General features: G+C 43.1%; 1 protein-coding gene across 2 annotated transcripts in view; it reads right to left on the bottom strand.

Moving 5' to 3' along the window:
* Positions 1-3,008: 3,008 nt before the first annotated feature.
* The window catches only part of LOC310778117 (replication protein A 70 kDa DNA-binding subunit-like), a 167,660-nt gene continuing 158,181 nt past the window's right edge, over positions 3,009-12,487 (bottom strand). For both annotated transcript variants that reach the window (XM_083638457.1, XM_083638458.1), the window contains exon 17: positions 3,009-3,665. In XM_083638457.1, coding sequence (XP_083494583.1) covers positions 3,564-3,665 — 102 coding nt within the window. In that variant the 3' untranslated portion in view covers positions 3,009-3,563. The remainder of the gene's footprint in view (positions 3,666-12,487) is intronic.

The raw sequence follows: 12,487 nt of genomic DNA, 5'->3' as shown, positions 1-12,487 counted from the left end.
TGCAATGTGTTTCGGGGTTCTTCTTACACAGATTGTAGACGGTTACACTGTGATGTCCGATCCACAAAGACTTGACGCCAACGTTTTAAATATAAAACAAGTTTCTGCCATAATCCTACATAGGCCAGGATGAGGACGGCCACGGGCAGGTTATAGATGATTTCCTGTCCTGGTGTAATGATGCCTTTCTGCAGATCAATGTCTCGAAAACAAAATAAATCTGCATTGATTATAGACGTTCTCCTCCTACACCTCAGAACAGTGTTTTTAATGGTCAGAATGTGGATCTTGTCACCAGTTATAAATATCTCGGCGCGATAATTGATGACAAGCTGAAATTCGACCTTAACTCTGACATGTTGTGTAAAAAAGGTCAGCAACATCTACACTGCCTGAGGAAACTTGCAAAGTTCCAAATCGACAAGACTCTGATGAAACTGTTTTATAGTGCCTACATCGAGTCAGTCATTTCCTTCTCCATTGCCTGTTGGTATGGTAACCTGTGCATCAAGGATAAGAATTCCCTCAGCAAAATCGTGAAGGTGGCCTCTAAAGTAGCCGGCATCCATCTGGACAGCCTCGACCATGTCTTTAATAGACAAGTACTTAACACGTTCACTGCCAATGACGTGTTTTTACGTCAAACAGAATCCAACGGTTGACTGCCAATGACGTGTTTTTACGTCAAAAAAATGAAAAAAAAAATTTGACCGTGGGATGTGCATCGAACCCTTTTACATCTCTTATATCAATATTGAAGCCACCGAACATGTACAACCCATTCCACCGACCCACTAAGTGGCGACAGTGCTCTCCCAGACTAGAGGAAGGCAAGCAAAAAGCAGTGTGAGGAAGCCATTCTCGTGAAAATGGCTGGGCGAAAACGCCTTCGTTTTCGCGCTGATTGCTGGCGGTGCGGGATTGCAAATTTGCATAATAGATTACGGGTGCAACACACTTTGAAACACGCAGCATAAATAAGACCAGAATCGCAAAAGCTTCATCAAAGCTCTCAACACAAACCACAAGAAACGAGCGAGCCGATCCAGACTTGCACAGCGGCCGCCAGCAGACAGGCAGCAGCAGCAGAAGCAGTGAGCCTGGTGACGCGAGGTTACAGCAGCAGCAGCAACGAGCTTGTGACATGCCCGCTGCAGCCAAGAAGAACACACACGGAGGGAGGAGTTTGAAGTAGAGGGGTGTTTCCTGCTGTTATGGAGGAAATTACTGTTCAAAACTATTGTTTAGATGTCTGACGTCTTACTGATGCCAAAAATGAATGGTTAAAGTGACTGTTCTATCGAATTTCACAAAAAGCCGTTTATCTCAGAATAATTTTTCTGACGCTGAAACCATGCTGTATTCAACTGCTAATGCTTACATAACTACTAACTCTACAAACTAACTCTTTTAGACAGAGAAAGCACACATTCTATTAGTTCTTTTGAGATATTGTGTGTTCACAAAATCTTAGCAGAAAAGAATCCTCGGGTCTTGAAAGATGAGCCAGAATCCTCAAAAAAACCCTCTGGCAGAACCTACCTACAGTAAAAAAAAAACGGCTGGCAGTGAATGTGTTAAGAAGGCTTTGTCCATCCGTTCAGACGCAGCCCACTCTCTAAGCTCGGAGTACAGGCTCCTTCCTTCTGGCCGTCGACTGTGTGCCCCACGGGCCACAAAAAATAGGCACAAGTTTTCTTTCGTCCCTGTCTCTATTCGAGCATTGAACGCTGCTGAGGGAAGGTAAAGATGTTTTAGTGTTTTATTATGTTTTTATTGTTTTATTATCGGCCTCCGCCGCTGTTTGTATTGTTTTACTGTTTCTATTGATTTTATGGTTTCTATTGTTTTATTGTTTTTTATTACTGATTTATCTTTCCATTTGTGCACTTTACTGGCCATTTGTGCACTTTACTTTTTGCTACCTCATTTACCGGTCGCTGCGTGTCTGCACTTTATTGATCGCTGTGCACTTTAATGCTACCTTGCACATTATCCGTCATTGGGTGTCACAATCAAGGTCCTTGATGTTTTACTTTGATTTTTATTTATTCTTAACTACATGCATGTAACTTGTTAACATGCCACTTGTGTTGTTCTTGTCTGTGTTGTTATTTGTATGCCTATCTGCTGCAACTCAATTTGCCCTTTGGGACACTAATAAACTTGAACTTGAACTTGAATAGGCTATATTCGTGTCTCATAGCCTAACAGGAGCACTGGGTAAACAAACGTTATAGGGTGACACTTGTAAATTTTGAGGGAATTCCGAAATGATTCTTCGAGATTAAGGTTTGAATTAAATTAGCTTTCGTTTTTATTAAAACTGTCCCAACTCCATGGATGTTATACCGGAATCCATGTTTTGAAACGGTAGGCTATATTACTCCAACATACAGCAGATTATTTCATCGAACAGATAGCGTAGTGGTAGAATAGCCATCCTGTAAATTGTAGATCCCGATGGACATAATTATACCTTTATGTATAAATTTGCTGAATATACACTGTGTACATAGCAGAATAACTGAACATGCCCATTCATGGTAACGGTCATATTTCGACATCAGCTTGACGTTCCCGCGTAGACGTCTAAATCATCCCCAAATCGGCTGTGATTTGGCCACGTCCTGGACGTCACTGAAAGACGTCATCACAACGTTATCATGATGTAATTTTGCTTGCTGGGTACCTCAAGATGTAGTGCAATAGTGAAGAAAATTCATTCACATTCAAAACAACACAAATAGACCTATACATTTCAAAAAGGTCAAAATGACTGCCATGGCTGTTCTAGTGTTAAAAGATACACATTGACAGCTATACAGTTAGCAGCAGCAGAGGGGATGGTGGAGGTGACTGAACATTTCCTACCATGCCGCCATGTCATTCCCTCATGCTTTGTTAGTTGACACACAGACAGACAGACACAGGTTTCTATGAAGCAAGAAGGATGGATGATGAAGACAAGTCGGTTAGCTTAACATCTTTTTAATCACTCTTATTTCACATTATTGGAAGCCCAGAAGGAAAACACATGCTCTAATAAGAACACAAAAATGACAAACAATCATCAAAAAGTAATTTTAAATCCACATAGTCACATGCTAACGTGTGCATATCCCACACACATTTGTCTCCAGCATGATTTAAAAAAAATGAAACAATGAAAATTAAATAAAGCTGTGACTCATCTCTCTGTAAAATCTTATTAAACAAAAATACCAGATAACTTTTCGTCATGCATAAGAAAATAAAATAAAAATGTAAGGTCTAAGCCAAAGTTCTTCATAATGAAATCAAGTCAAACATCTTTGATAGAAAATGTAATTAAATTCAAATTAAAAGTCATCTACATGAAATTTCCACAGTGTCACTACTGACCAGACATTAGATGGAAGAGGAGGAAAGCTAAATATTAGTCTTTTGTTTGGCCACTGTTTAATCAGATACATCTTTGGTTGCTCCTCTGCTGCCTCAGACCGATATGCCGTTATCTCACCGTGGAAAAAGTCAGCAACCGGTCGAAGACCAGATGGCCATTTTAGCGACTGGGATCGCGTTCATCTGGCTATTTTGCGGATGCTGCTGAGGAGTCTCCTGCTGTATTCCATGTGGTCTACGGGCTGGATTTCCATGACTGTGGCCTTCACACGACTCTCATCCTGAACAGGGCAAAGAAATGTGTGGGCATGATTGTAGCACTGTCAGATAAACTCACATTTCTGACCAGTAGAAACACATTTAACTGAACCTCAGACTTCTGATTTGATGAGTGAAAGGGCTTAATGACCAAGATATTGCAATATAGTCTACTTTTCCCTATTACACATAATTGTTGACATTTGAAAGTTTATAAGAGCAAATAAAATGTATGCATGAAAATGTATTATTTTAAGAAAGCGTAGGTCCCCTAATTCAATGTAATTCAGAGTTACAAACTTTTCTTTGATCGAAACAACCTCCACTGGCAAGACACATCCTACTACAGTACTATAATAGAGAGCCATAGTCGACGTCACCTCCTGCATATGTACCAAGGGATTTTCATCCGCCATTTATTTCCCCATAGACATTTCGGAAAATGCTTATAAAAAGAATTTTACTTGGTCAAACGATTCAGCTATATCTTTTTTATTTTATTATATATTTTTTTATAGAACAGTACAGAAACAAGACAAAACAAACAGGAAAAGAAAAGAAAGAAAACGCATACAAACATCATCAACATTCAATATTACAACGTGGTGCTAGCAGCCACATAAGATGCTTATGTGCTTATAAGAAATATACATATACAGCCAGCCGAGTCACCCGTCGCCCCCTAACCTCATCGAGGTAGGCTAGAAACGGGTACCAGATAGTTCGAATTTTTTTAAGTGAGTTGGTTCTCAGGAACCTGAGCCTCTCCATCCATATAACAGAGATCATGTCCATCAACCACAATTGAAAAGGAGGTAAAGAAGAGGGGGACTTCCATTCCTTCAGAATGAGTTTTTTTTTTGCAACAATTGTCCCCAGTGTCAGAGACTGCAGCACAGCTGTAGGGAAGTTCAGAGAGGACTCCAAGCAGCCGAAGATGGCGAGTTCTGCCTCCGGCTGAAGGGTTATTTTGTAGGCCTTAGAGCAATCTGGGAACCCAGAGTCTATCTCGGCATGTAAATAGACTCTGGGAAAGCCGTACCTTTTTTTTGAGGGATCTTCCACCCGGGACTTCCACTTCCACGCAGCGGTGCCTTTTAAAAGCATACATTGCGTCGCTTTTATTTTGAATACTAAATGTAAAAATTTGTATATATTCACTAGCGTTCACTATATATATATATTTTATATATATATATTCACTAGCGTTCACTATAGATATATATATTATATATATATATATTCACTAGCGGTCGGGACCGGAACTCTTATATTTGCCGGTACAACAACAGAGCGGCACTGCGCGGAGGCGGACGTCCCGGGCAGAAGATCCGCGCTGTACAGGAAGCCTAAAAAAAGATACGGCTGACCCAGAGTCTATTAAATAGACTCCAGTTTGGTCTTAGAGTACCAGTCAAATATTTTGGCCCAGAATCCTGTCAGTGAAGGGCAGAACCAGAAGGCATGAGACGGAGTGCCCTCTGACACCTGACACACAGTGGTGAGACGGAAGGGTAGATCCTGTGCAACTTATGCTTAGAATAGTGCAGATGGTGAGTGACTTTAAATTGGATCAGCTGGTGTCTGCTATTAACTGAGCAGAGTTGTACCACAGACAGACTCCTTTCCCATATAATGTCAGATAAATCAATACCAAGTTCCCCCTGCCGTGCTTCTCTAATCCTGTCAGTAGAGGCCGTGTTGCAGTTGCTAAACAGACCTACAAATCGAGAGATGAGATGCTTGGAGTGAGGACAGCTCAGCAAAACAAAAATAAGCATGCTCGTTTGGGAGCGCTTCAAAGGCATTAATCTTGGATCGAACATAATCTCTGATTTGCAGGTATCGGAGCCAGTGTGTGCCAGGCAAGTTAAACTTCCTCTTTAGTTGATCAAAGGATGCAAATTGACCATCTATATATAGATCTCTGATGGAGACCAGCCCCTTCTCACGCCAGGCATGGAAGGTTCTGTCTGACCGTAAAGGCAAAAAAGAGTGATCAAGACAAATCGGTCTGTGGACAGAAACATCAGGTAGACTCAAAACTGGGTTTTTCCCTAGAGTCCCGGGCCTCTCTAGCCTAGAAAACAACATGGCTGGCAGAGAGGAGTTGGCAATAGAGCTGGCCTCCATTTTCAGCCACAAGGGGGCCCCGAGAGTTAAATTGCCAGGAGTCCCTTGGCGCCAAAACACTAGACCCCTAACATTGGCAATCAAGTAGTAGTGTCTACGATTCAGCTATATTTAGAGAGACCGTAGAACATTTCACTCGGACCAAAACAAAAACAAACAAAAAACGGTGGAATATATATAAACTCCTCAAAAAAAGTTCAGAAACGTTAATTCGATCAATTATTTCTCCCCCTTAACTCATTGAGTGCCAGCCACTTTTGGAGAACGGACACTCCCAGTGCCAGAGTTTCAGAGCGTTTTCAGTGATTTCTCGAGGCCCACAGAATATTGTGTGATATTACTATGTAAACACCGAACACGCACAAAGAACGATGAGACTCTATTGTATCAGCAGCAAAAAAAAGTTTATTGATATTATTTTCCGTTCTTTACTTATCAGCCGGAGAAGATAGGTCAAAAACAGAAAAAATTGGCGTTTCCATCTAGAAGCTGAGATATTGAGCCTTTTGTGAAATATAGCATTTCAAGCAAATCACTGACTCTGAAACTAATATTTTCTGACCTGAAACATCTGAACAGTAATTTCCTTCAATATAACAGCACCCCCACCCCCCCTCTACTGCAAACTCCTCCTCCGTGGGTGTGTCATGATGTTGCTGCTCGCTCTGAGTGCTGCTTGTGTCAGGCGAGTCTGCTGCCTGGATGGCGGCCGCTCGTCGGGGCAGTGTGGATCGGGCTCGCTCGTTTCTGGGGTTTCAGTTGTGAGCTGTGAAGCTGCGTCCGATTCTGGGCTTTCTGGGCTTTCTGCTGCCCTGCGTGCCCCACCCCCCTCCTCCTCCTCCTTGGGAGTGTCTCTGGGCTGCTGCGTTTGCTCTCGCTCTGCTTTTGCTCTGACTCTGCACTGAAAAGTGCGCTGCATCCCCCCGCTTTTTCACATCGTGTCGCCGGCTCCCAGCTGAGAATAATGTAACTTTTCAGAAAGACGCTGGTGTCGCCAACTAAATCATATGGAGGGGCTATTGCAGCGGAGACGGAGGGGCTGTGGCAGCAGATTGACTGCTGTTCACAGGCACAGCTAACGTTATGCTTCATGCATATCGATGCGATTTCCGTTTCCCCATTACTTCTTCTCTCTTTTCTCCTGGCCTTTCTCTAATCTGGAGAGCACTGTCGCCACCTAATGGGTCCCTAAAATAGCTTTTACACATTCAACAGCCACCATACTTTCACAGGAGATGGATCTGGCTTTGATGCACGTCCCACCGTCAAAAAACGCAATTGACGACTTTAGTCGTCTTTGGCACTCAACGTTACTAAAGCAATTGACAACTAAAGTCGTCATTGGCACTCAATGAGTTAATAATACCAATTGGTATTTAAGCAATATAGCATGAGAGCAAGTGTGTTGTGGCGAATATATCCCGCTGATAAGCTGTTATCCCACGAGGCCGCGTATAAAACGGTTTATAGTATTAATAATAATACTATAAGTCCGACTGGCATGGTATTCTGATAGAGTCAGTTGAAACACTACTGTAAGGCGGGACCTCTAGCAAGAAGATAGACGTGCGGGTGATTTGATTGGATCGTTCTGGAGACTGAAGTCGACATTGGCCAATCCTGGCGCTTGCTGAGAGCTTTTTGCAAAGCCCGACACCAGAGCCGTATGCCGACACCAAGTAACGTTACGTCTTATTTAGAAATGCGGGGTTAAGAGTGAGGGCGCGCGAGAGAGGGGTTAAGACATTAGCCCGCGTCTATTCTTGTACAAAACATCATTTTCTGCGAAGTATTAGTAAAGTTATAAGCGAAGATCGATTCACAAGGATCTGAAAGCTGTCTCCGCCATTTTGTTTTTGAGGTAACCAAAGCCTTTTAGTAAGAGAGTTGCACCATCATGCGTCTGGCTGCAAGCGAGTAGCTTTTTGTTTTGACACTACTGTAAGGCGGGACCTCTAGCAAGAAGATAGACGTGCGGGTGATTTGATTGGATCGTTCTGGAGACTGAAGTTGACATTGGCCAATCCTGGCGCTTGCTGAGAAGCTGAGAGCTTTCTGGAAAGCCCAACACGGAGCTCGAGCGCAGCGCTGCCTTTTAGTAAGAGAGTTGCCATGGCAACAAATGGCCATGGGTTATTGAACTCGGTTACGGGATTTATACAATGGCTGTGAACCAATCAGATTGCTTGTTTTGAGAGAGCCGTTTTATAATGTATTTTATATCGTTGGAAAGCCTGATTAGTCACCTTTACAACAGTGTACAACTTGTAAGGATCGTGGATTCCTGGAATGAGCAACACAGCTAAACGTGTGGGTAGCGCCCCCAAAAAATTTGCCAAAATCCCCTGCTGGTATTCACTCTTGTTTTGAGCTTCAAGTGCTGGCAGGTGTGTGTCAGTCACAGGTGTGTGACTGGCACCTGATTGGCACCTAATTTGCGGTGCCAAGCTGTTGTGGCTGCGTATGGATCTTCCACACGCTACTGAGGTCCCTAACAGTGTCAAATGAAAAAATGGCCAATATGTGTTGTTTTTTCCTTATTACTGTGGGAGAGTGCAATCATCCAATCCACCAAGCAACTCAAAACAAGAGTGAATACCAACAGAAGAATATTGCAGGGGATTTTGGCAAATTTTTTGGGGGCGCTACCCACACGTTTAGCTGTGTTGCTCATTCCACGAATGCACAATCCTTACAAGTTGTACACCGTTGTAAAGGTGACTAATCAGGCTTTCCAACGATATAAAATACAATACAAATTGGTATTATTAAAGGGGAGAAATAATCGATCAAAATAACGTTTCCGAACTTTTCTTTAGGAGTTACAGTATATATATAATTCAAATATAAATGTTCATATTCGAATATTCTTTGAATTTTTACATTCACATATATATATATTCTTTGACACCCCTAGTCTCCACCAGCCCCTTGCCTCCGGGGCCCCAGCCACCTCCACCACCTTGCATCATTGACGGTGCTCTGGTCTATACGGTTTGTCGACTGTTAAAATGCGCAGAGACATCATTTTTGCAAACAGTGCCAGCTTCATTTTGGCCCTATTATCACGCAGATGATACATATGTGGTGTCTGGCACATAAACTATGTTCAATTCAGTGTTTATCGCATCTCAGTTCTCCAATCTTTAACACGTTCACTGCCATTGACGAGATATCTCGGCTTACAAAATCCAACGGTTGACTGCCAATGACGAGATATCTCGGCTTACAAAAAAAAAATTTTTTTGACGGTGGGACGTGGGTCAACGCCCCCCACGTCTCCTATAAAAATATTGGAGCCACCGAACGTGTACAACCCATTCCACCGACCCACTAAGTGGCGACAGTGCTCTCCATTCTAGAAAAAGCCGAGCCAAAACTGCAGGGGAACGCGCGATGAAACCATTCTCATACAGTAAAATGGATTGGCGAAAACGCTTTCGCTTTCGCGCTGATTGCTGGCGGTGGGGGATTGCAAATTTGCATAATAGATTATGGGTGCAACACACTTTGAAACACGCAGCATAAATAAGATCAGAATCGCAAAAGAAACCCCGTTTCTTGGGGTTTCTCAACCGAAACCCCAAGAAACGAGCGAGCCCATCCAGACTTGCCCAGCGGCCGCCAGCAGACAGGAGCAGCAGCAGCAGCAGCAGCAACTCGCTTGTGACACGCCCGCTGCAGCCAAGAAGAACACACACGGAGGGAGGAGTTTGAAGTAGAGGGGTGTTTCCTGCTGTTATGGAGGAAATTACTGTTCAAAACTATTGTTTAGATGTCTGACGTCTTACTGATGCCAAAAATGAATGGTTAAAGTGACTGTTCTATCGAATTTCACAAAAAGCTATTTATCTCAGCTTAAATTTTCAGACGCTGAAACCATGCTGTATTCAAGTGCTAATGCCTACATAACTACTAACTCTACAAACTAACTCTTTTAGACAGAGAAAGCACACATTCTATTAGTTCTTTTGAGATATTTTGTGTTCACAAAATCTTAGCAGAAAAGAATCCTCGGGTCTTGAAAGATGAGCCAGAATCCTCAAAAAAACCCTCTGGCAGAAGCTACCTACAGTAAAAAAAAAATGGCTGGCAGTGAATGTGTTAATAATAAGCAACTCCTCATTGAGGGTAGGCCAATTACTTTTTCACAATGGAAAAGGAGAGGCATCCAGGTACTAGGTGACATTTACAACAACGATGGTCTCAGATCATTTCAGGACCTTAAAAGCAGTTATGACCTACCGGGAACTTATTTTTTCTTTTATTTACAACTTAGGGCATCCCTCAAACCAAATGGTGTGCCGTGGAATGAACCCATAGAACATCACCCTTTCCACAGAGTCTTTAGCTCCAGAGGGGCCTTTAGGGGTTTAGCTTTGGGACTTTATAGTCAGAACAACTCGACGCCTCTTATACGACACTCTCTGTTGACAGGCAATGGAGAAGTGATTTCCCAAATTTAGAACTGGATTTTGATTGGGACTCTGTTTGGGCTAACATTTTGTGGGCGTCACGCAATCCTGATCATCAAATTCCCCTGAACTATGTGCATAGAGCCTACCTTACTCGGAAATGCATCTTGTGAAAGTCGCAGCCGATCCTACCCTGGTCACTATGCCCTCTGGATGTCCATGGAACCTTTCTCTACATGTTCTGGGAGTGTCAGCCTGTAGCTAACTTTTGGAGGGATGTAGCCGCTCATCTGGAGAACATGTTTTCTATAAATGTGCCTGTCTCTGTACCCACTTTAATCTTGAATGACCTCTCGCAATTAACAATTTGTGAATATCTGAAGCGAATTGTGCTTGCAGGGTTAACGGCAGCTAAGAAACTAATTGCAATGCGTTGTAAACAAACCAGCAAACTCTCAATTACTCACATTTCTCGATGTTATATGGAACAGTCAACTGCTCGCATAAATGGGGTTAAGGAAGGCAACCGGATTCTTTGTCACTTAGCTGCTCAAAAGTTGAAGGGTTTGGTGTAGTCCTCCCCCACGTTTTTATTTTCTTTTGTCTTTTTCTCTCTTACAAGTTGCAAATGAATCTGTAGCTTTTTCCATCATGATCCTGTAGTAGGTCCTGGGGTGGGATGGGAGGGTGTGGTTGTATTCTGTTGTATTGTAGTGGTTTGCACTGTATTGTGTTGTATTTTGTCTTTGCATCGGTCTTTGCACTTGTGTACTGTATTTGATCTTAAATTAGTGCAGTGCCTGTTGCCCCATGCACCACCCCGTGGGGTTATCGAGATACGCGAAGGACAGACATACAGACAGTCCTGGAATAAGTCAAAATTGCATGAAATGCGGCACCGCACTACTTCGAGTTCCCAGGAGCACACTCCCCAAGTTTGAAGTGAATCGGATGAACGGTTCTCAAGATAAACCAATTGCACGAAGATAGGGCACTGCACTGCACAATAGGGCACACTCCCAAAGTTTGAAGTCGATCCGACCAACGGTTCTCGATGGCATCCAGCAGATGATGCTCATCCATAAACAGTGGTGGAAATGGCCAGGTTTTACTCTGGGAACCCTACTTACACAGGATGGGGGTTCCCGGAAGTGGTGTGGCCCTAGAGGTCTGAATGCGTGACTCATTATAGCCTACCATTATAGCCACGTAAAAATCTCTTCGAAATCTCACTTAACTAAGATCACTGAGCTCTACTGATTATTTCCCCTTGATTTTATTCATGACAGACACCCCCCCTCATTCTCGACCATTCATTGTCAACGACCCTACGTACAGCACCATTCACTCTCTCAACGACTGTACTCACAGCAGTGTTTACTCTTCTCACTTAGCCCAGATCAGCCAGGGCTTGAAGGAGCACACGCTTGATTGAACACAAATGTATTAATATCGAGTGTGTTTCGCGTCCGAATCGCACCAAAAGTGCACTCCGTCAGGTCGCCATCAGCGCACTCCCCGAGTTTGAAGTCGATCCGACCAACGGTTCTCGAGATACGCGAAGGACAGAGAGACAGACGCTATCGTCATTATAGTATAGATAGATGTTGTATGATGTCTAAATAAAAAACATTTGATCAAAAAAAAAAAGAACTGTTGATCTGATCGACTTCAAACTTGGGAAGTGTGCTGCTGGGAACCTGCTGGAGTGCGGAGCCGAATTTCCGACACGCGCATAGTCATAGCACCACCCACTGGCAACACAAAATGCAGTTTATCTTGAGAACTGTTCATCCGATCAACTTCAACCTTGGGGAGTGCGCTGCTGGGGACCCGACAGAGTGCAGTGCCAAATTGCAGCATGAGTTTGGTCACACCCCCCCAAAAAGTGCGGCCATGGCACATCGTCTCCTCCCTAGAAATGTGTGCGCTAATTTCTAGTTGCACATAATAGTCGAGGATGTTGTTGTTTCCTCAAAGTCTCAAGACCCAAAGATTCATCATCACACGAAATTAGATGAATGAACTCCATGACAATTCATTAATGAAGCAATTAACATTTCCGCTAACACTCTTTGGACAACCAGCAACAATGCTTTTCATATTTGCCCATTATCTCATATATGATTCAACAGCTCTATTAATATTTTCAATTTGCATCTACCTGAGGATGGCAGGCAAATTAAATGATAAGGGGGTCGTCAAGACAAATGTCCCACTTGTCGGAAGGTGACAACTTATTTAAAAAACAATGGTCTTCCTAAGGACAGCGTACTGAGAGGGAGAGAGCGTTTCCA

Source organism: Poromitra crassiceps (assembly GCF_964638095.1).
Source record: "Poromitra crassiceps genome assembly, chromosome: 1".
NCBI lineage: Eukaryota > Metazoa > Chordata > Actinopteri > Beryciformes > Melamphaidae > Poromitra > Poromitra crassiceps.
The sequence above is the reverse complement of the archived record's forward strand: the minus strand, read 5'-3'. Positions and strand labels throughout refer to the sequence as shown.